The following is a 24149-nucleotide window of genomic DNA, read 5'->3' as shown; positions in this document are numbered from 1 at the left end:
ACCAACAATATTCAAATACAGGTTGCATATCCTTTAATGTAAGCTGAGGGGAGCCTGGGGTCAGTCCCAGGTCAGTTCTATCCTCCTACACTATCAGAGCTGCCAACAGCAGGGGCTTCTTTCTTTTGGTTACCATGACCACCAGCATCCTCTCACATGCAGAGGGTAGAGCCATTTAATCAGACTGGATGATTCGTTTATATTAACTTCAAGAAAAATAGAGAGGATATGTATGGCCTGACAAACTCTGCCAGAGAAAGACGAGGAAGACAAGTGTGAGGTCGATCGATCGGCTGACTATATTGACAAGATACTGATTGGTTACATGTTGAAGAAAACATACAATACAAAATACAGAGAAAGTTGGTTCCATCCCCTCCCACTCCCCCCCCTTGACCCCCCCCCAATACTCATCATCGTGATTTGGTCAGAACAGGGCTCAGAGCCAGAGGTCAGGGTGACCAAGGATGGAGGGGTCCTGGGCCATGGTGTGTGGCTGTCACAAATGATGCTTAAGTAATGCTGCGGTTTCTCTCCCAGCTGGGAGTCAGATGGGGAGGGGCTGCAGCCTGACGACAGCCAGCTGAGGGAAGCGCCACCTGTCCCTTCCCCAGCCCAGGGCCTATCCACTGTCCTGGGACCAAGACCACTCCCAGCAAGGTAAGATGTGGGTGCTCTTGCTGAGTCTGCTCTTGGGCAAGAAGGAAAGAAAGGGTAACTGCTCCAACCCCTGTCCCCACAGACCAGGGGCTCAGGAGCGTAGCTACTACCAGCAAAGGGCAAGTGGGAGAGCAGCAGAAAGGGGACTGGGAAGAGCAGAAGATCATATATATTAAAAAAGTGACTTAAGACTTAAAATTGAATTAGTATTTGTACAGAAAGGTGCAGGTGGAATATCTCCCTTCGGCCTAGGATCAAAGTTATGCAGAGAATTCATGATGGACCCCTCCCCTGCCCCCAGTGGTGGCCCGAGTCGAGTCGTTAAGTGCGATTGGTTAGAGTGGATTCCAGTCGGGTCATTCTGGTGGAGGAGCGGGGGGCAGTGGCAGGCAAGGGGGCTCAGTTGCTGCAGCACTGGCTCCGGCTGGCTGGGCTGCTCTCCTGCAGATCCACACCTCTGTTCCGGCCTGGAGCACCAGCTACATTCTGGGGCTCGTTCTTGGGAAGCTTCTTAGCTGTTTGGGAGAGAAGGGGAAATGCACCTGTGGGGTCACCCCAATATTTTTTCCTAATCAGTGACAACTAGAATTCTGGAGGGCTTGTGTGCCAAAACCAGTTACAAGTGGCACTACCAGTATTTGAACCCAGGCAGGACGACTCCTAAAGCAAATGAGCTAAAGCCATATGGGGGAAGGAATGGCAATGGACGGCTTTGACATGGGCAGGGAGTATAAACATTGAGACTTTGGCCCAGGCTTTAGAAAGTTCTGCATCTGGGAGTCAGCTAGATAACAGTTTTATCAGATAATTTAAAATGGTGAGAATTCTGTTAGTGAAGGCACCCCACAGACTTGCCAGAGACCAGCACAAGCCTGCTTGGGAGAATAGGGGAGATGCAATTTACCTATTGCCATGAAAATTTCATTCACGTTCATTGCAGTTTTCGCTGATGTCTCCATGAACAGCAAACTGTTGTCATCTGCATAGGCTTGTGCTTCCTAATTCAGGAAAGTGAGGAAGAGGGCAGGAGGTGAATGCTGGCAGACAGTAGGGGCTAGGGTCCAGCATAAAATCTTCCCTGCTCTTGGTCCTTATAAAACAGAGACTGATTGGGCAAATGTAGGGGTTTCAGGCTTAGGGCTCCTCTGTTCTGTTTTCCCAAAATACCAGCATCACCTAGCTTCCACTCACACGCTACACACACCTCCCAGTCCACAAATACTGGCCGATTCTTATTTAGCTTCCCCAGGTCCACTCTGCCTACTTGCTCATCAGAATCACTAGTAGGCAAGACATTCTTCTAGAAAGGTATCCTGCAACTATACTTGCACATCTGAACAAAAGCACGAGTACATGGACACTACCTGCAGCACTGTTTCTAGTTCTCAACAGTTACAAACAACCTAGGAGGCCCTCAGTTAGATAAAGGAAGAACTGCAGAGCAGGGTGTGGTGGCTCACAGCGGAAGAATAAGAATCAGTTCAAGGCCAACAGCCTAGGTTACAGGCTACAGGAGATACTCTACTTTCCTCCCTCCCCCTCTCTCTCACATACACATGACAACTGTAACATACAGTATATGTGGTACACAGCATACTCCCATCCATCTGTGTAAAGAAAAGGATTCATAAATGTATACATTTTTGATAAGACAAAAAACTGGGAATTCTGGATAAGAGATGCTGATTTTCTAGGATTAAAGAGACTAAACTCATTCTCTATATCTTCTTGGGCTTTAAATTTTACTACATGAATGCATTGCCTAAAAAAAGTACTTCTGGGGCAGGAGAGATGGTTCAGCAGCTAAGAACTGACTGCTCTTAAAGAGGACCTGGGTTCAAATCCCAGCACCCACATGGCAGCTCACAGCTGTCTGTGATTCCAGGGGATCTGACACCTGCACACAATGCACATAAAGTTAAAAAAAAGAAAAGCACTTCTGTTTCAGTCCATTTGGTTTATAAGGCAAACGTGCAGAAGCGGCACCTCCCCATTCCACCCACAAAAGAGCACCGTAAAGACAGCTCCTTTGTGGCCCACGCTTGAGTCATGCAGGGCAGCAGAAGCAAGCTGCTGCCCCCTTACAGGACTCGAGGGGCCTGGGAAGGCCCCCCTCACAGAGCCGGCTCACCCTTCCCCAAATTATGCCATCTCACCTGAAACTCCACGACTCTCTTGCTGGCCAGGTCTGCCTTGTTGCCCGCGAGTGCAATGACGATGTTGGGGCTGGCCTGCCTCTGTAACTCCTTCACCCAGTTCTTAGCCCGTGCAAATGTATCCTGAGGAGACAGGGTCAGAGTGTCAAAGGGACAGAGACAGTCTACTCTGGGCCACTCACTAGCAAACAAAAACTGGCACAGCCAAAGACAACTGATACGTCATCCCTTAAGATTCTCGTGAGAGCGTCTTGATGAACAGGAATCTGCCCATATCCCAGTCGGGACTAGAAGGCTAAGTGAGAGGTAATAAATGCAACTTTTATATCCCAATTCTTGGGGCTTTACAGAAATGAAGGGCAAGGAAGAAAGGAAGAAAAATCTTTACTGTGTTGGTGATGTCATAGACCACGATGGCTGCTTGGGCCCCCCGATAGTACATGGGGGCCAGGCTGTGATATCGCTCCTGTCCAGCTGTGTCCCAGATCTCAAATTTGACCGTTGTATCGTCTAAGCAGACAGTCTGTGTGAGGAAAGCCGCTGTAAGAAAAAGGTGGGTCATTATGCAAAGAGGAACTGGAAACCACCTGGCTTACTCTCTGTTGCTGGATCTGGCATGTAGAAGCCTGTCCACACAGGGCAGGTGAGGCCTATGTGTTGTCTGAGAAGTGCCTGCACTGAGCCGTCTGAGAGCTACCCTGCAAAGCACAGCAAGAGTCAGATAAGGGAGACCCAGGAGAACCCTGAGGCCAAGCCCCAAGGAGTGAGATCCCATTCCCCCTGGCCTTCCTTCCGCTGCCCTCCAAAGACCCACTTCAGCTCAAGGGTGACTGTGACCTTCAGTTTCAGGAAGGCATTCTCTCTGCCAGCCTGCGGCTGGGTGACTGGCTTTCCAACCACCCCTGCCACCTCCAGGCACTCCAGCTAGCCACCATCCCTTCCCTACTGTGACCTAAAATTGTTCCTGAATGGCCAACCTGTGTTTGAACACAGACTCCACTTGAGATGGGAGCACAGGGCACCGAAGGAAATATGCTTTGCAGGAGAATCCCGGAGCTGGGACAGACATGTAGGGTTCTCCACACCCTGGACCCAGCAGAGGATTATGACAGCCCTGTGAGGAGCCTGGGGCGCCACCTCACTTCCCCTCTAGAGCTCCTGACAGTGCTGAGGAGGCAGAGAGAAGACGGCTGACGCGGCCATTCTGTCTCCAGCTGCCTGGAAACCTTCTACCAAGCAAGAGAGCAGAGATGACTCGGGTCCGGGGTGGCCCTGGCCTCTTGAGAGTCACACTGACTACAGATGCCAGAGGCTGAGTCCAGACCCTTATTTACCTCCTAAATGCTGACCAATGGGAAATCAGTGACACATTCTGAGCTCCAGAAAGGGTAAAGATCAGCAGGAGAGGACAGGACATGCATACTGCCCTGCAGAACAAAAAGGACCCTCTGAGAGGTCCCCCTGATGCCAGCCAGGTCAGTGGAAGGGGTAGTCACATCCACACAAATAATAAAGAGGCTGGACCAAAACAGGAAGTCATTTTCAATCTCTAGCTAATTCTTAGCAGTCATGCTTTTTTGGAATGAAGCATGAAACTGACTGCTGGATTCAATTCCAGAGCCCATTGAGGAAAAAGTGCTCCCAGGTCAGACAGATTTAGTCTCTGCACAGGCAGCTTTCTTTCTCCTCAAGGGTCCCCAGTCCCCCAACTCCCTTGTGTTCACTCACCTCCAATTGTGCTCTCCTGATACTCGTGGAATTGTCCCTTGACAAAGCGGAGAACAAGGCTGGATTTGCCCACTGCAGACTCCCCCAAGAGGACCAACTTAAACTGACAGATCTTGTTGCCAGCAGCTGGTCCATTGGGTCGTGCTGCACCTCCCCGACCAGCCATGGCCCGATGATGCTAGGTAGCAGTACCAATGAGTGTGGGGGTGGGGCCGGTGCTATGCAAAGAGGCACTTAAGGGGAGGGAGGCCTTCAACTGCAGGGGAAAAACAAGAAGGAGGGGGTTAGAACGAGACTGTCAAAGGTGCCCTCCCTAAACCACAAGTCCTTCCTGATGACCAAGATGATCAATCTTGCCCCTTAACTCCCAGCTCTCCCCACAAAGGCTGAGCTGAAGTCTTCACTAAACTGAATTATATAGCCCCTGGGTCTACAATTGGCAGAGAGGTACAGAATCAAGTGGCTTCCCAACTTTAGGCTCATGGGTCCTGAGCAAACACTTCGATTTCCCTCTCTCAAATACATACATTCACTTACAAAATCCAGGAGAGGAATGGATAGATGCCAGCATGAGTCAACAGACTCTTTGGGCTCCACCTCCAACCCCCCAAAAAGGGGCCAGAAAGACACTAGGATTTAGGTCAACAAACAATAAGCTTGTAGTCTTGTGCTATGACCATAGCCTGCTCTGGGCAGAAGCAGAGTGTGTGGGGAGGTGGGTGAAAGCACAGGGAGTCCTGGCAGCGAGTTCCTCAGATAAGACGCTTATGGGTACACAGAGACCAAGGCCCAGCCTCAGTGAGTTGTTATCAAAATAACTAGGCTTGTACCACGTAGAAGTGACTTTCTTGGTGAGGCTGGATTCTGTACCAGAACCAAAGTAATGTTCTCTCACTCGTCTTAGGCCTCTCTCCCCAGTCTTCTCATTTTGGATGGGCCAGAAGTCTCATACACATTAAAAAACAAACCACACAGAAAAACAAACATGCTCTGAAGCCAGAGCTCTGCTCCCAGTCTCCGCTGCCAACTCTCCCTTTTAAATAGAGACCTCGCTTCCATTCTCTGCTGGCAGAGGCAGGGGTGACACAAAGAAAGCATTAAGGGGGGGGGCAGGGGTGGAAGCAAACATGAGACACTGAGACCTGCACCCCTCGCAGCTGGCGCTCCAGCCCTGATTTTACCATTCAGCTCCAGAGGCTCAAGCTTTTGGGAAGCTTGGAGCTACACAGAAGTATGAGAAGCCTATAAAAGACGCCAGAGCAAAAGACAGCAGAACACACGGAGAAAGCCACCCTGCCCTAGCAAGACAGTGCAGTCTAGGGACAGAGGTGAGATGAACAGCGCCCGTGGGAAGCTGACAGCAAAGGGCCTGCTTTGTTCAGCTCAAATCCTTCTCCACATCCAGAATCTCCCAGCAACTCATTTAAAAAGTGAGCTTCAGGAAGAATGATTCACTAACCAGGAACAACGATTTCCTTTCTGGGCAGCACCAAAGGAAAAAAGCTTTGAAATGGGGGCCACCTCTTCCCCAAATGTACAAGGAAGGAAGTAGGAGGGGGCATTCTTCAAGTTGATTACTAACCAGAAATGTCATTTAAAGATGCCATAGGTAAGCTGCTTCCTCATTCCCCCTGAACAAGGGGGACAAGGAGGACAAGGCCTGTGCCGTGTCATCAGGACTTCCTCACAACGCTCATGTGTGTTCTAGGAACTTGGAGTGCTGACCTCAGGAAATTATTCTGAAAGACAGCTAGCATCCATGGAGAGATTGCACTATTAGCTTTTGTGAGCTTTAACACAACCTTCCATTTTTACAGACATAACTTGACAGCATTAAGCACCCTGCTCAAGGACACCCAGTATACAACGGACAGAGCTAGGAGACAACTCAGGCCCACACAGGAGCTCATTTGTGAGAAGGCTATTCGCCCTGCTGGGGAAGAACAGTGAGGGCCACACTCACCCTTGGTGTTTGGTTTTGGGTAGCTGCAGTAGTTTTGTGGGCTCTGCAAGGTCTAGTTCTAGCAAAAGTGACCCTGATCCTGTAGTCCTTGAGTATACCCAAGTGTGCAAGGGGCCACCCCATACAAGGCAAAGCTTCAGCCAGAGGAAAACCACAATGGAATTACAAGTCAGTGATTACCCTGTGTGCACATGACACACAGGGCAAACTATTCAGCCGGAGTATAAGAGAAGAATGGGGTACAAGAGAAGAATGGGGAGTGGGGCAAGGGGAACAAACAATCAAGACCTTGATGCAAAAAAAACAAAACAGAACAAAACAAAAAAACAAAGCAGTTGTGGAGGAGACAGATATCAACATGGGCAGCAGCCCTCACCTAGCTGAGAAAAACAGGTAGCCAAGTCTAGTGCCTACCAAACCCACAGCTTTGCAAACCTGCCCAGACAGAAAATATATGTGCATGTGTATGTATGTATGTATGTACGTGTATGTGTGTATATGTATGTATGTATATGTATATATAAAGCCAGAAAGGGAGAAACCCAATTCTCATCTGGCAATTCTCAACCATGTCTGTGTGTAGAAGCCATCTGTGTGGCTGGCCCAGAGAGCTCATCCAGGCTTAGAACAGAGCCAGCCAGCTCTCTGCAGGTGCCACTGAAGCAGAACCAGGGATAGAGCAGCTAGAATGGAGCAAATGAGCAGACACCAGATTGTGGTACCACCAGCATGACTGTCTCCTCTCACTTAGCCACCTGAGCTAAGTTAAACCAGGAGGGCACATCAGGGTTAATGCTAGTGTTGAGTGCATCGCCTTCTCCACAGACACTGGTAAGCAGACCCTGGCTTCCCTAGTCACTGAAACAAGTTCTACCAAGCTGGCCTAAACTGGCTGCTGACATGTTCTTCCTGATCACTGGTCCTGCCTCCAGAGACACCTGAGCAGGTGCTTATAGCACTTTTTATGGTCTGTTGCCTTGTGGTTTTCCTGGCCCCAAGAAGGAATCACATGAGCAGAAGTGTCTGACTTTTTCAGACAATAAAGGACTAAGAAAGACAATTTTTGTCATGAAGTAATACAGAGATAAGAGCATGTCTGAGACAGGTAGGTCATACTCAGCTTCCCAAGAAGCTCCTCCTCTCCCAGGACTGGAAAGCCAGAAGATAGACCCTGGCAAGTGGTAATAGTGAATGAATTCATAGACTGAGCTATCCTGCCTCTGTGTGTGTGTGTCACATGAGGTGTATGTATATGTGTGTAAAGAATCTTTTCTCCTGAACTAGTTGCAAAGATATTCTGTATTTTAGATCAAGTGATGTCTTAGAGTCAATCAAATCCTGCTTAAGAGCCGTCACCAAAAAGTTGCCTATAGGAGACAGGATGAGTCAACAATCTTTCCCCCTGAGTGTTTAGCAATGGTATTGCTTCAGGCACATGGCAAAGGACTCTGAAGATCCACTTCCCAACCTTCTAAATAAGAATCCTCGTGGTGGTACGCATCTTTAAACCCAGCACCTGGGAAGCAGAGTCAAGTGGATCTTTGTGAGTTTGAGGTTAAGACCAACCTGATATACAGAGTAAGTTCTAGGACAGGCTCTAACTGCAGAGAAACCCTATCTTAAAAAAAACCCAAAAAAACACCAAAAAAACAAAAGAAGAATCCTCATTCATTCACTTCACAGACCACCTAGAACGGGTCCCACCCCCAACTTCATGCTTTCCACGGGAAAGGCAAACATGTCCAAGGACTTGGGCACTCTGTTTAGTTTGTCTTTTCTTGTAGTGCACACAAAAGGGCAGAGGGAACCAGGCCCCTGAACACTCAAGCTCTGTGCACAGGCCAAGAAAGGACAAGAAACAGGAAGAGTTGAACACTGCTCTTCCCTGTGCTGGCCTGCCTATATGGACTCTGGGTGCCTCAGGTCTGTGGCCACTTTTCTCATCAGAACACACATTAGATCAATTACATCAGAATCTCTAAAAGTAGAGTACAGAACTCAAGGTTTTAAAATAAGCTCCCCAGTTGGGTATAGAGGAGCACGCCTTTCATCCCAGCACTGGGAGGTAGAGGCCAGCCAGGGCTACACAGTCTCAAATAAACAAAGAGAAGTAGCTGACTAAACACAAGAGCTACAGCTGATAAGGGAAGGTCCATACTGCACAAAGACAGACCATCGAGGTGGGGCGGGGGCCTTGCTTTACTAAGCTGAAGCCTTCAAGACACCAAATGCTGTGGCGATGTTGTCCCGGTGAGACATGATCACGCATGCACTGGTTTCACACTGCTGCCCTTGCCGGCTTCACAAAGGTCTAGCGATTCCAGCTGGTGGGTGTCTCTGGTGCTTCCTGTTTGCTTTAGAGACTTCCTCTAGCTGCAAGTGAATACAGCCTGGATTGGGAGCAGATTAGAGAAACCAGACTGGAGGCCAGAAGGTGGGTGGAGATGCAGTTACTTAAGGTTAGCTGCTGGCCGAGGGGGTAGGTTTAGGGCTGAGAACCAAGTGGCCAGGCCCAGAGCTCCAAAGAGGTGGTCTAGCCAGATACCTCAGCTATCTTTTACTCTGTGAAAAAAGGGAAGAGTTGAGCTGGAGAAGGCACAGCCACCCCTGAAACTTGTTAGTTTAAGAGAAGGATGCATTGGCCTAAGCAGGAGAGGTAATTGGGCTCAAAGACTAAGGGGGGGGGGGGGCTGGAGAGATGGCTCAGCGGTTAAGAACATTGCTTGCTATTCCAGAGGTCCTGAGTTCAATTCCCAGCAACCACATGGTGGCTCACAATTATCTGTAATGAGGTCTGGTACCCTCTTCTGGTCTGTAGGCATATATTGTATACATAATAAATAAATAATTAAAAAAAAAAAGGCTAAGGGGGCAGATATTAAAAGGAAGCCAAATGGAGCCAAGGATCGCTTCAGTGGCCTCAGGGAGCTGAGGTGATGACTGACCCATAGTCTCAAGAGCACAGGTCACTCTCGCAGGGAAACCACTGCTAAAGCACACTGGAGCCCAAGACAACTCTCATGAGGACTGCCAGAGAGAAGAACAAGGAAACAGCAGCTGCCTGGAGGCCCCTGTCCCTTCACCCAACCTCATCATGACAGGTTCAGTCTCAGAGAGGGGCACTGGCTCCAGCTTTGGTCAGCTGATTAGTTCTGTGACCTTGGCAAGTCACACAAGTGGTCATGGTCAGCTTTAGCTCCTTATCTACAAATGGTATTATTTAATGCTAATTGCATTGGGTTGCTGCAAAAGTTAAATAAACATAGGGTATACAACACAGAATTAAGAGGAATAGAAGGTTCCAAGTGGCATCTTATTAAACTACAGGCTAGCTACTTACTTAACCCTGAGTCTTTGGTTGTTAGAGCATAAAGGGCCACACAGACCTAATTCTAACTCTGTCAACAACAGAGAAGGAAGACAAGGTAAGGTGAGGTAACTTGCTCAGAGATGCACAGCAAGGTGATGGCTTGACAAACCCATGACTCGTAACTTGTAAGGCTAAGAGATGAAAGAAAAGCCAAGGTTACCAACATCAATCTACTAAGGATAACAAGGAGTTAATTTTCAATGTGTGATTTATACTTATTTATCATCGATGTGTGTGTGTATGTGCCACTGCATATATGTGGAGGTCAGAGAACAACTCTGAGGAGTCAATTCTCTCCCTCCACCATGTGGACTCTGGGGACTGAACTTAGGCCAGCAGGTGTGGTAAAAAGTGCTTTTACCTGTGGAATCATCTCAACAGCCCTAAGTATGCTTCAGTAGAATAATGGCTTTTAGCAGGGAAACACTTTTGAAAATGAGTTAAAAATTTTAGCTAGCTGTATACTTTAGATTTGTAAACTTAACTAGGTACACAAACTACTTTATATATGAAAGTTACAAGTTAACAGACAAAATACTTATGATTTAGAATTTTCATAAAACCATAAAAAACTAATGGTTAGAAATGAATTAGTGAATTGGGAGTGGTAGCATACACTTTTAATCTTAGCACTTGGAAAGCAGATTTCTGTGGATTTAAGCCCAGTCTCATGTATACAGTCAGTTCCAGAACTACACAGTAAAGCCAAAAAATAAAAAAAAAGCAAAACAACATATATACGAAACCAATTATCTCTTCTATATATAAACCATTTTTAGCTTTTTTCTAGTATGAAAAGATTCAGAACAAATACAATAAAAAAAGATGTTGACTAAACTGGAAAATGATCAAGAGAACAAAGACACCCAAATGTTAAGGGACTGGATGAGCATTCATATAAAAATAACTGTTCAATGTATGTTAAAGCTGTGTTTACTATCTAGACTTAGCTATGGGTCAGAGAACTGTGAAACTGTTCATCTATTCCCGAAAGAAGCAGCCAGCAGTTTCTGCTGAGGAGAAGGAGGTTACAGCAGTGATGCTCTGTAACCCACCAAGCCAGGCATCTGCAGAGGGAACAAAGTTTGGGGTCAGGGGAGGAGAACCGAATAAGGTGGTAGGACTCTGGCACTGCTGTACTCAGGGTCAGGGCTCATCTGCAGAAAATCACCCTACAGTCCAGGCGGAGTTCTGGGAAGGACTTTCATGGAAAGCCATTAAGCAGCTGACTTAGGGAAGGAGATGCAGGAAATGAAAGGTAGCTTCCGTTATAGAGATACACAGATGACTTGAAACCATGGGAATGGCCTAGAAGTATGCTCAGAGTCAGCTGGGTTCTCTGCCACTGGGACAGACAGAACCCCTACCTGCACAGGCCACCCAAATCTCTTATCTGGGATTAGTCTCAATGAATTACTCATTCTGGAAAAGACCACAGTGACACCTCACGGAATCCCTAAGAGCACAGCCCACGGTCCCAACTCTGACAACTCCAGCAAAGAGTTTAACTCTGGAAACATCATTAGATAACCAAACTGAACATTTTTCCAGGAGTTAGCCAGGAAAGAGCATGGTGAGCTCCCTAATCCCTTCCCCTCAGGTGCTGGGTAGAACTGGAGACAGATGCCAAGACAAGTCAGACTGTTGCCACCTCTTAGGAGGCAGACCCTCAGCTTCTTGGGTCTTATCCTAGAAAAAATATGAAATTCTCTGAGAACTGGAAAGATGGCTTAGTGGGTAAAGGTTCTCGAAGTCAAGCCTGACAACCGGAATTCGAGTCCCCCAGGACCCACAAGGTAGAAGTGTCTAATGTGTCTAAGTGTCCATCTAACAACCTCCACATGTGCATATTTTTGTGTATGTGCATGCACACACACACAGACACAAAAACATATGATTAAAATATAGGAAAGAAAGAAGAAAAGAACTCCCTTCCTGCCCTCCAAGCTGCTTTCTCAGCTCCCCATCGCAGGTGAGATCCCCAGGCCAGAGGAAGCACCGTCAGCACTAAATTCCAGGCAAAGATGGAAACGTCCAGTGACGTCCCCTCTCCTTCCTGCAAGCACAGGGAGGAAAAGGCATAATGTACGCACATAATGTCCAAGGATTCCAGGACTGATGGGCAACTAGAAGAGTCTCAGTCACTAGCCCTGTGTGCCAAAAGACAGGGGGCTGCCTAGAGCTATACCTGGCAAGGTTCATCCTGCCTAGTGATTCAACATTCCTGAGAGAACTGGGGCCTGACTCCCAAAGAGCAGTCACTGTGGAGATCCTCAGGCTCAAGCCAAAGTTCAACTAGAAATGTGGCCCTTTCTGCAGCACAAAACCACACACATGCTCAGCAGAGGGACTACGAGTTGAGGCTACAGCTGAACGAAGGCTTGCTCCCCTTCTACTGCTTGTGCTAAGCGGCAGGATGTTAAAAAGGCAGCCAGCCCGCATGCCTCAGCCCGCATCTGTGGATGCCAGCATGGAGCACAGGCTTTCTGGACAGCAGGTGGGAAGGATGGGAGATTCCCACTGGCCCACAACTCTCCCACTGCTCTTGCTGTATGTAAAGCTCTCGGTTTCGGGATTTGGAGCTTTTGTTTGTTTTTGTGTTTTTCACTTTGTGGAGACAGTTTCACCAGCCTGGAGTTTAGAATCCACCTGCCTCAACCTCCCAAAAACTGAGATCACAGGTGTACACCACCATGCTGGTTTCCCGTGTCTGTTTAGCTGGTGCGGTTATAAACTTACTTAGATGTTACTAACTGGAATCTCACCAATGCTGGGCTTGTTTCCCTCTCTGTCTCAGGAGGGGCTCTACAGGGGCCAGGAGTGTGAGCCAGGACAGCTGCACTTCTGCTGCCCCCAGACCCAGCAGGACTACAAGGAGCTCTGCTAAAGTCAGGGTCATCAGCAGCACCTGTTCTCAGGCACTCACTCACACCAAGTGAGCTCCCCAAACCCTTCCTGTCTTCACAAACACCCGACAGAAGGAAACCAGCTACCATCACTGCCCTCTTTGTTTTGCCTACTTCCCATGCAGCCAGCAGAGGTGGTATCTACGGGAAGGCAGGGGGGAGACAGCAGTAAGCCAGATCTTCCCTGCCCAGACAACACGGGCACACTGTGGTCAGAAACTGCCCAGCTAACGAGAACAAGGTCAAAGTTCTCACTATGAGATCTAAGGGACAATGGCTCTCGGAAGCCAGAAAACACTATTTCAGACAAACTCTTCTTTCTTAGTTTTTACTGAACAAAACATAATAGTGGTGTCAGCTGAAGAAAGGGTTCCATCAGACAAATAAATTAACCACACTTCTGCTTCCACAGCTCCAGTCTACAAAGACGACTTACTGCAGAGGGTGGAGAACGTGGTGGCTTGAGTGCTGAGAATGGGAAGGTAAGAGGACTCGCCCTGCAGATGAAAGGGACCATGTTACAGGACTCCCAAAGGCTGGATTGTAGTTTTCCTGTGTTTAAGCTCAAGCCTGGCACACCATAAGGGGTCATAAATATGGTGAAGTGAACATGTGATACAGGTCAGCCTGGTTAAGTTTGGCAAATAGATGGGGACAGCTGAGAGCTCATGCCCACAGCCATTTTCCAGATGACTTGGACCCCACCCCAAGAGCACTCTAGACCAATTGAGACTTCTGACCGAACTCCTCAGGTCTATGCACAGTAGGATTAAGCCAGACAAATATCAAGTCCTATGACCATCACTTAGGCTAGCCTTCTGCTGTGCCCTGAACGCATCCCAGAGCCTATAAAAGAGAGAGACTGACACCTACATCCAGGACTACTGGAAAGATGATGCATAAGAGAATGAGCCCCTAGAAACACTCAACAAGCAAGTGGGGCAAGGCTTGCCCCATGAAACCTCCCGTGTAGCAGTGGATCCTCAACCCCTGTGCCCAGACACCCCGCCCTCATCCTCCAGTGTCCCTCATTTGAAAGAGGCAGTCTTTCAGAAGTTTCCGGTAACAAGGGCTGCTTTCCTAGAAGACTTACGATGTACTGTAACAGCCCCAACTTTGAATTCTCTGGAGAGGGTACTGGGCCATTGGCTGAAGGAACCATCACCATCCAATAAATCTCCCCCACCAAAACCAATCACAACCCCTTTAAAAGCAACAAAAAAGGATGACTCTCTTTGAAGAAGCCCACATCCATGCTCTGAGTTTTTTGTTGTTGTTTTTGTCTTTCTTGAGCATTGCTTTTAACCCTCATGCTTAAAGTTTATATTAAGATACTTTTAACAAATCCTGACTATAACATGAAGCATCTCGAAGGCCTCATTCCCTTACGTCCATTTCAAAGCCTCTCAGGAAAGGGAAGAAGTGATTCAGCTGCAGGGGAAGGGGCAAAAACAGGGCAGCTGACGACAAAACCAAAGTTGAGTTCCTTTTAAAAATGAGGCTGCAAATGCTAGAGGTTTACAAATTGGCATCATTCATGACCACAGAGTCCGAGCAGCTCAGAGAGCAATACGATGACTAGGAGAGCAGCTAGGGTGAGGAGGCCACCCACAGCCTCCTCAAGCCTGGGATGCTTCTGACAGAGCCACCTGAAGGGGACACACTCAGACCTATGAATAGAGGCAAAGGGCTGGTGGAAGGCTCAAGTTACAGATTTTCAGAGGGTAACTGCAGCAAAGGATTTAAGCTCGTCAATGATTCAGGATCATATCTCCAAGAGCTATCTGCCTTGAGCCTGCCTAGAGCCACAAAGGCTACAACACAAACCTTTCCAAAGGAGAGGTCTGTTTAGGAACGGCAGCAAAAGAGGTGTAACTAGACCACCTGGGATTTCATATGGACTTTCAGCCCAGAGTCCAGGAAGGTTTGGCTGGAGAACTCAGTGCCCAAAGAGAATGATTACACCCAGCACCTCGCCACAAACTCCAGAGTAAATACCCAGTGTGACCACTGCTTAGCTCAGGTGCAGCATCAGGCAGATGGGGACTGTGAACGGGTGAACAGAGGGCAGCAACTTGCTGCTACGACCAAGTGCTGGGACTGGAGTGGGTTCTCACCATATGCTATGTTGCTACCTTACCCAGCTGTGGGACTACACAGACGACCACCAGAAGGGACAGCCTGAACTCATCCTGTAACTCCACATCAGGGTGCTAAACAGAAAATGTTTGCTAAACAGGCCCGGGCAGGAAATACACAAACAGTATCTTGTGCCAAAAAGTAAGGAAATGCTCGAAAAACAAAATCAGAAAACCTCACAATGACAGGGGTAGGTCAAAGGGAGCTGAAAGAGCAGCCTGTGGTCAAAGACGAAACAATGTGAGGAAGCAATGTAGATTACAAACCAAAGTATAAAATTAAGTTTCTGTGAGCCAATACCAACAGATGAATAATTGAATAAATGAGAATAAGCAGGTCTCTTGCATCAGGGGATTTAATAATTCATATAGCTACTTCATCCTCCAAGAGGGGGACTTGACCTGCCACTCTTCAGTGTTGACTAGACATAATGACATTCTTCCAGAGAGAACAAATAAAGCAGGGGACAACTTTATAATGAAGAGCCCTCAGCCTGTGTCAGGCTGACACTGACAGAACCACACTGATTATGTGTACCTTGATACAACAGGACACAAACGCACTTTATATTGGAATCGTCTCCATAACCCCGACCACTCCTAACCCCAGTCTACTCAGCAGAAAAATGTCCAGCAACCCATAAAATATCTGGCCAGTGACCTCAAAACCATCAAGGTCACTGAAGACAAGTGCAGTCCTGAAACTACCTACCTAGAGAAGTCTACGGAAGTGCAACATCCAAATGCAGCCCGGGCCCTTGCTACAGAAACAGGACAATCAGGTGCAATCCACAATGTGGATGGAGCATGGACATTCATGTATTAACATTAATGTAACATGCTATAAACAGGGAAACAGGGCCTAAGTTTTGTGAGGAAACTGTACTATTCTCCTAATTTTTCTAAGACTATTCTGAAAAATTCACTAATGGGGGAAAAAAGGGAGGAGGCAGGGGCTCATCCTGAAATAAGATGAGGTTTGAGGCCTGCTATTATTACAGACTCACAGTTTTGAAGATGAGTTCATTGACACGGAGCAGGGATAGGAGGAGCTAAGTGGGAGAAAGCACAGCCCAACACAGCAGGCTGGAGCAGGGAGTTTAAAGGCCATGCCCTTAGGATGCTAATGGCAGGGCTGCCCTCACTACTGCTTTTGTTTGTTTGTTTGTTTGTTTGTTTTTTGGTGACAGGGAATAGAACCAGAGCCTCAAAAATGGAAGTACTCAACTACTGAGCTATACCCCAGAACTGCTAGTGCTTAAGACCAGTATCACATTGTGAAGACATGCAAAACAGCACCTACTGACCAGAGCAAAATTCAACCCTACCGACCCTTTCCTTGCTAAGTGCTACCTGGGTGGGTAGTCTCAACACACACAACTGCAGAATGTGTAGAATAGTTTATCCTGCTACCAGATTTACTCACTCTGCAGACGCAGCTGAGGCTGGAGTGCTGTGTACCTAGCCAGAGCTACGCCCATCTTCTACTAAAGCCTTCACAGGAAATGGAGATTTGAAAAGCTCTACCCTCTGGAAATTGGTTTGTACCCTACCTGATCTGCATTATCTGTCTGGTACCAGCTATTCTGCTTACCTGTTTGCTCTGCTATCTCTGTATGAGCAGATGAAGATAGGGCTCAAGCTTGGAAATGAGGTGGGGCTAGGTTTGTCCAGCTTTACTTGGACAAGCTGTAAGTTTGGGTAGGGGAGTGTTAAGGAAGCAGGCAGGCAGGCACTTCAGGGCAGAGTTCCATGTTTGTGCTTTCCATTAGCAGCTGCAGTGAGGGGCCTACTATGCTGGACATGATTTGCGGTCTGCAGTGCTCATCCCTCTGAGATAGAAAGAGCCAGGAGCCAGCTCTGATGGAGAGAGGAACTGGTACCTCCTCACAAAGAAAGGGACTTGTAAGTCAAGTCTGAAAAGAAAACAAGGAAAGCAGCTTCCAGGCAGGTGAGGTGGACACGAGTATTTTAGGCAAAGGGAACAGTACACACATAGCCTCGAGAGAAGAGGCTATCCTGCACAAGGAGGATATTATCCATAATGAGGAATGAGCACAAACTCCTGCCCTGCCACTCAGAGCATGGTTCCTCACTGGAACATGCGCCTCCCTCCAGTAGTGTGAGGATGAAACTGAATATGCTCAGAGTTCAGAAGAGTGCCTGGAACATGTCAGCAAAGCTCAGTAAGTTGAGCTTTCAGCCAGGAGTGGTGGCACATGTCTTTAATCCCAGCACTTGGAGGCAAGGACAGATGGATCTCTGAGTTCAAGGCCAGCCTGGTCTACAGAGTGAATTATAGAACAGCCAGGGCTACACAGAGAAATCCTGTCTCAAAAGACAAAACAGAAAAATAAGTTGACCTTTAACTAGTATCACTGCCTCTGTGTATTAGGAGATGCAGTACTTTGAAAAGCAATCAAACCTTTTTATTTATTTTTTTTAAAGATTTATTTATTTATTATGTATACAATATTCCTTCCATGTTTGCTTGCATGCCAGAAGAGGGCACCAGTTCTCATTATAGATGGCTGTGAGCCACCATGTGGTTGCTGGGAATTGAACTCGGGACCTCTGGAAGAGCAGTCAGTGCTCTTAACCTCTGAGCCATCTCTCCTGCCCCAATCAAACCTTTTTATATGCCATGCTTAATACATACAAAGAATGCCCTTAAAGATTATTTCAAGGTTTTTTTTGTTTTGTTTTGAGTTAGGATCTTGCTACACAGCCTAGGCTGGTCTCAAATTCATGACTCTCCTTTTCAGCCTCCCAAGTGATAGACAGATGAAGAGCCTCATGCCTGCTAGGCAAGTGGTATACAGCTGAGCTGCAGAGCCTCAGCTCGTGTTTTATATCACAGACAAGCTCTCACTAAATTGTTTAGGCTAGTCTCCAACATGCTACGTAATCCAGGCAGGCCTTGAACTCAAGATCCTACTGCCTTAGTCTCCCAAACTGACAGGATTACACTGGGCTCCGTCACAGTACTGAAAGCTTTATAACCTACATTTTGGGACACCCTATTCTATAAGCTCTGCCCACAGCAAATAGCTCTAACAAAGCAGCCCAACTCCGCCATGGTAGATCAGTAACACTGTGCTCACCACCCAGGAAAGAAGCACTGGGCTCATTTTTTTTTTTTAAAGGTACAATAGCAGGCATGGTGATGTACACCTTTAGTCCCAACATTCAAGGCAGGGGCAGGCAGAGCTCTTCGAATCTGAGGCCTGTATGGTCTATGTGCTAAGTTCCAGGACAGTCAGAGTCAAGTAGAAAGACCCTGCCTCAAAACTAAGTAAATGCAATGACTCTGAATGGTATAATCATGGTGACTGCCTTAGCAGTTTCTTCTGTTTGTTTTGTCTTTCTTTTTTGAGTCAGGGTCTTACTATGGCCCAGGCTGCCCTGAACTCATAGAGATCCTCCTGCCTCTGCCTCCCAGGTGCTGGGATTAAAAGCCATGAGCTGCCATGCCCAGCACTCTTTCTGTAAAAAGAACTATAACCCACATCAATTCTGCTCAGTAACTATGAGATGAGGGAACATGTGACATCATCCAAATACCAGGCATCACAACAGATATTTGACACTAAAACTGTAAGACTTCTAGAGATGAATTGTAATAAGCCTTCAAAACCCCACCTGCCCACCAGAGGCCACTTTGTAAGGATCTGTTCTGCCCTTGGCACTGAACTTTACCTTTTTTCTAACTCTGCAAGAGATCTGGTAATCTCATTTTATGGAAGAAACAGGTTCAGAGAGCCCAAGTCACCCAACTGGCAAGCAAGGAACTGAGGACAAGAACTCAAGTCCCTGAGTCTGAGCCTCTAGTGTCTTCTACCTACACTGCCCTTCTGACTGCTGAGCAATCTGTAACCCAGGCTGGCCTCCAACTTCCTATGTAGCCCAGGATGACTTTGAACTCCTATCCTCTGGCCTCCATCTCCCAAGAGTTGGAATCACAAATGTGCCTACAAGCCTTGTTTATGCAGTGCAGAGATGGGTCTCATGCATGCTAAGCAAGCGCTCACCCACTGAGCTATATCCTCAGCCCATTAAGGCTGTTTCTGGGCTGGTGAGATGACTCAGCAAGTAGAGATGGTAGCCACCAAGTCCAAAGACCTGAGTTTGATCCCAAGACCCACAGGGTAGAAGTAGAGAACTGGTTCCCACAAGTCTTCCTCTCAGTTCGTCATATGCACAGTGGCATGCGTGTGCACAACAGAAAACAAATGAGTACATGTAGGTTCCTTAAAGGAATCCTTGCTTGGTGGAGGCCAGTTTGAATTTGTGAGTTTGAAGCTGGCCACAGTGATGGACATCTTTAATCCTACCACTTGGGAGGCAGAGACAGTGGACCTCTGTGAGTTCAAGATTAGCTTGTTCTACAAAAGCAGTTCCAGGCCGTTCAGGACTACATGTTGCAACGCTGTGTCAAAATCATCAGGCACTATCAAAGGGGACTCAGAAGGCACAACCCTTCAATCCTGCCCGGGGACCCTTCAGTTTGTCACTTTCACTTTCATTTTCTAGTCATTTTGAGTTGAGTTCTGGAGAAATGACACACAGACATTAGCAAACTCTTGGGCTCTGAAGAGTACAGGCTTGAGACTCTTTACTGTTACAGCCTCCTCAGCAAAGGGGGGAGTAAAAGAGGGTGGAATGTTGGGAAAGAGAGGGAAGTCAAAAAGGAAGACCATGGTAAGGAGGCCAAGAGCCTCGACTTGAGCCCCTGTCCACCTGTTCTGCAAGTCCATTCATTTAACAAGACTCTAAGCTCGAAGGAGAGCCTGTTTTAGAAAAGATAAGGGTACATTCGAACCCAAGTTCCAAACCCTGGCTCTGACCACTTCTAACTGTATGGCCCAAGGGGAAGAATTGTCAATAAGGTGGGGACACAAACACCTCTCTCCAGGACACTTGTGAGGAATAGGCCATGGGAAGAACTCTGGGGCTTTCCATCTTATAAATAAGATACACACTTACACCCCTCCTAGAGGGAACAGGCAGAAAGGTCAGCTAGGTGTGAGGAGCGAGAGGTGAGGCAAAGAGATTTTGAGAGGAGGCCCTCCTCTCTCAGCAGGGCAGTGACAGGCTTCAGGTGGGCTTCTCCAAAGTCTGAAAGCCAAAAGCGGTTTCAGAACCACACAAAACTCTAGTGACTCCTGTCTCTCTAAGATTTTCTCCTCAAAAGCAAGGTTCAGAGTCAGAGCTGGGAGAGGATGTCCAGACAAAAGCCAGAAATGCCCATGAGAAGGTTCACCTGCCTCAGCCAGGGCCCCAGGAATCCCAATCCACCCCGAGCAGGTAAGTCTAGCAGAAATCAATCGCTGGGAGCAGTCAGGGTTCACTGGTTCTCCCTGAGAAGCTCATGCTGAACAGACCAGAGAATCTAGGCTGGCTGAGGGAGTCACCAACAAGCCCACACAGAAACAGAGTGTTTCATTTAGCCGTTGACTCTAATAAGGAAGGGGTTTCTTTATTGTCCAAGAAGTAGTAAAATAAATACACCACAGAATTAGCTTAAAATGTTGTACTAACTGGACACCGGCAACTGTCCAGAAGTAGGTCAGAAAAAGCTCAAAGCAAAGTTTTCAGCTCTCGTGTGATAAGTAGTGTCTTAAGGTGGTTAGGAATGCCCGAGAACTGAATAGCTTTCCCACTCTTCCTTCACAGCAGACAGCAAGGGTCAGTTGTGACCTCGGACTCAGGCTACTCCTCAGAAAGGTAGTCTCTGGCCTGTACTTTGGCCACTTAGCAAAAGAACTTTCCAACTTGGTCAGAAACAGCAGCCATTTCACACACTTCAGTCCCGAGGAAAACACAAGGATCCTGCGTCAATTCAGTTGGGGGAACTGGCACTTTATGACACGGACAGCAATTCCTTTAGCTACAAAAACTAGAGCTGCCACTGCGATCTGGACGAACTGCTCTGTGGTAAAGCCAAGCCAAGAAGAGACTCTGGTGAGGCCTGGACCTGTTGCTCAGGTGGAGAGCGTTGTGTGATTGGGGATGGAGAAGAGAAGGTCCCTCAATTCCACACAGCTCCCATTTGGTCTTATTCTCCTCCCTCTAAGGAAACCACTCAGAGGCTCTGGAAGGACAGGGCTGAGCCTGGAGCAGGGGGAAGGAGGAGGGGAGAGAGAAGATAATGAATGGGCAGAGCCTCCCTGATCTGTCGCTAGGATTCAGCAAAGCTCAGCTAAATTCTTCAGAGGCAGACACACTGAGAAGACAGCCAGGGCTGGGGGTCTGACGAGCGGCACAAGGAGAGGGCTGCCGACTCCCTGTCAGTGACCCAGAATTCAAACTCTGCTGAGTCCTGGTAGATTCGAGAGGAAGTAAGGAACCGTAAGGGCGCAAACACACTTCTGTGAGTGTGGAACATTCTCATCCAGGCACCCACCATCCCCGCACACCCTAAAGGACATCTAGATAAGAATTCCTTCAGGGCTGGAGGGGGCAACAGGGTTTTTGGAGGGGGGAGTGGGGATTTTTTGGGGGGAGACACAAGAAAGGAAAACCAGGAGAGACAGTATTCCTCGCCACCTGTAAAAGGGAAGGGAGACAGGTTTCTTCACACCTGGCAAAGACTCTTTGATTCTGAAAGCAAGGGGGTGGGGAGCGGAACTTAGGGTCCCTCTCTCCCACAACTGGACTGGACAGGCCACAGGAGAGCCTTAAAGGACTCCTGAAGGCTCCCGAGGGACAGGTGAGCGAAGGAAAGAGGCGCTCCCCCTTTGGCCCGACGCCCTATGGAGCCCCTGAGAGGGGGCTACGGGTCGGGGGAGGGGTCAGTGTCCCCCTAAGCTAAGGTTGAGCAGGAGGAAAGGGTACCCCACGGAGGCTTCCACGCAGGCGAGAGACTGGCCCTGGGACAGGCACACTCACCGCGGCTCCGGAGCGGCAGCGTTACTTGGGCCGGGGCTCCTACAGACTCCGCTCCTCTCCCTCCCGGCGGTGTCCCAGGCTCCGGCCTCCACTTCCGCCTTTCAGCCGCTCCGGATCCGGATCTCCAGCTCTGCCCCGCCTCTCTATAGTCCAAGTGACTGACAGAAAGAACAGACCAATGGGAGGCACTCTGATCCTACCCGCAATCAACGCGGGAAAGAAGGGCGAGTGCGCGCGAGGGATGGCGGGACTTGTAGTTCTCAGCACAGGGAGGAGCCGGGGGCTGCCTGGCACTTGGGTGTAGGGTGGATCCTGCTGCTGGTGGGGCGGAGCTGGTCCAGGCCTGCTTATCGCGTCACTGCCAGTTCCAGGTGCCGCGAGGGAAGGCGTGTGGTAGAACTTTGCTAGAGGGCCGAGAGGACTGTGTTTGCAGAATTGAGAAAGGAGAAATATGATGCTCACGAGGCCGCGTAGACGGTATTCTCTGTTAGAAAAGCCCCTGTCCACACTTTGCGGCCAAGACAGGTCCAGGAGGCTGATTGCTGAGGACATGCTATTATATGAAAGGCGATGGAGCCCAGCGTGGTGGCTCACTCGGAAGGTAGAGAGGCTGGCAGATCTGTGTGAGTAACAGCTAGGGCTGTTACATAGTAAGACTCTGGATAAAAAAAAGGAAGGAAGAAGGGAGGGAGGGAAAAGAAAGAGGGGGGTTGGGGAGAAAGGTGCAGCTCTGTAGAAATGGCTCCCTGGGGTCAACTAAATGGCTTGCCGCTGAGCCTGACAGACTTCTATCCCTAGGACCCACGTAGTGTAAAGAGATAACAGACTCCCACAAATTGTTCTTGACATGCGCATGTATGTCATGGCATGTAAGAACCCACCTCCCCTCCCCTCAAATAAGTGAAGGAATGTAACTTTTAAAAAGGAAGGCCTCCCATCCAAGTACTAACCAGGCCCGACCCTGCTTAGCTTCCGAGATCAGACGAGATCGGGCGCGTTCAGGGTGGTATGGCCGTAGACTAATCCCAGCACTCAGGAGGCAGAGGTAGGTGGATCTCTGTGAGCTCGAGACCAGCCTGGTCTACAAGAGCTAGCTCCAGGACAGGCTCTAAAGCTGCAGAGAAACCCTGTCTCGAAAAATCAAAATAAAATAAAATAAAATAAAAATAAAAAGGAAGGCCTCTTGTAGAACCTAGTTAGGATGAAAAGGAGAAGTTCTGCTGCCTGCCATGGGCTTGGTCTTCCGCGCTCCCTTCCTTCCTTTCACATAGGCCCTGATTGACCTGGAACTTGCTTTGTAGACTGGGCTGTCTTTAACTCCCAGAGATCCTCCTGCTTCTACTTCTGGAGTGCCGAGGTTGACAGTGTGTGTGTGGCACCGTGACAGACTAAGCTTTATTAGGCTCAGATCCCAAACACACCAGGGCAGCCTCCACCCCAGATCTGAATTAACTTTCCTCCAACAACAGCCTCTGCCTGGTTTCTCTCTACCTATCACTGTAGACAATCCCCCCTCTTCCTAATATGGGTCAGTTCTATTTCTGTTTCTTCTAATTCCTTCTATATGAATTAGGACCACTTCTGCTTCTGCTCAACCCCAACCTCCAACACTGGCCAGTATCTTCTCTCTCTGCATCTCTTTCCCAGGGACACTATTCAAAACTTATATGAAATCAAAGCCCACCCCAGAGACCATGTCATGTGGCCATTGTGCTAGGGCATGAGTCATACCCTGAATGCTTGAGTTGAAGAATAGACCTGTCTGGAGGAACAACCTGCCACAATGCTGTGCCCACATCTAATTTCATCTTGTCATCAAGGTGGCAGTTTCTTTCAACACATATATCATAGGACATGCAGAGATCTTCAGAGAAATGACGTAAGCTGAGAAATAACATTCTTAGCAGGTTCTTGACTGGTGACAAGCTCTTCCCTCCAGCTACATGCCCACTGTAACACACTATACCTAGCTCAACACCAAATACCTGGGAAGAAGAGTTTCTTATTCAGAAGGGCAGGGCAACTCCTGGGGCTATCTTTCTAAGTCTAGAGATTAGCCTGGTCTCTCCCACAGACTGTGTATTTGTGGTTGTAGCTGGGTGGTGGGGAGGAAGGAGCGTAACAGGTCCTTAGTGACTCATTAAGGTTTCTCCCTTATCCCAGGAGTCCCTGGTGGCGTGAATACGGCGCCAAGTGGATTGACTGGCGCCTTTGCCTTTCCTAGAGACAGCAACAGGGCCCTGGAGTATGGTGGGGTGTGTCTGCTTGTGTTGGCCCTTTCAAAGCCCTGGGGCTCTCAGACCAACCCCCAGAAACAGTCAGAGTCAAGATCTAAAA

General features: G+C 48.2%; 1 protein-coding gene across 1 annotated transcript; it reads right to left on the bottom strand.

The window, feature by feature from the left end:
• Window positions 1-16: 16 nt before the first annotated feature.
• Window positions 17-21947, bottom strand: Rab5c (RAB5C, member RAS oncogene family). The gene is made up of 6 exons (XM_038327834.1): window positions 21813-21947; window positions 4545-4800; window positions 3205-3356; window positions 2817-2939; window positions 1565-1658; window positions 17-1175 (listed from the first exon to the last, which is right to left on the bottom strand). Exons 2-6 carry the CDS (start codon window positions 4708-4710, stop codon window positions 1060-1062), a joined length of 651 nt encoding a protein of 216 aa, XP_038183762.1. The 5' UTR covers window positions 4711-4800; window positions 21813-21947; the 3' UTR covers window positions 17-1059.
• Window positions 21948-24149: the final 2202 nt, after the last annotated feature.

This window comes from Arvicola amphibius, chromosome 4 (assembly GCF_903992535.2).
Source record: "Arvicola amphibius chromosome 4, mArvAmp1.2, whole genome shotgun sequence".
Classification (NCBI taxonomy): Eukaryota; Metazoa; Chordata; class Mammalia; order Rodentia; family Cricetidae; genus Arvicola; species Arvicola amphibius.
The sequence above is the reverse complement of the archived record's forward strand: the minus strand, read 5'-3'. Positions and strand labels throughout refer to the sequence as shown.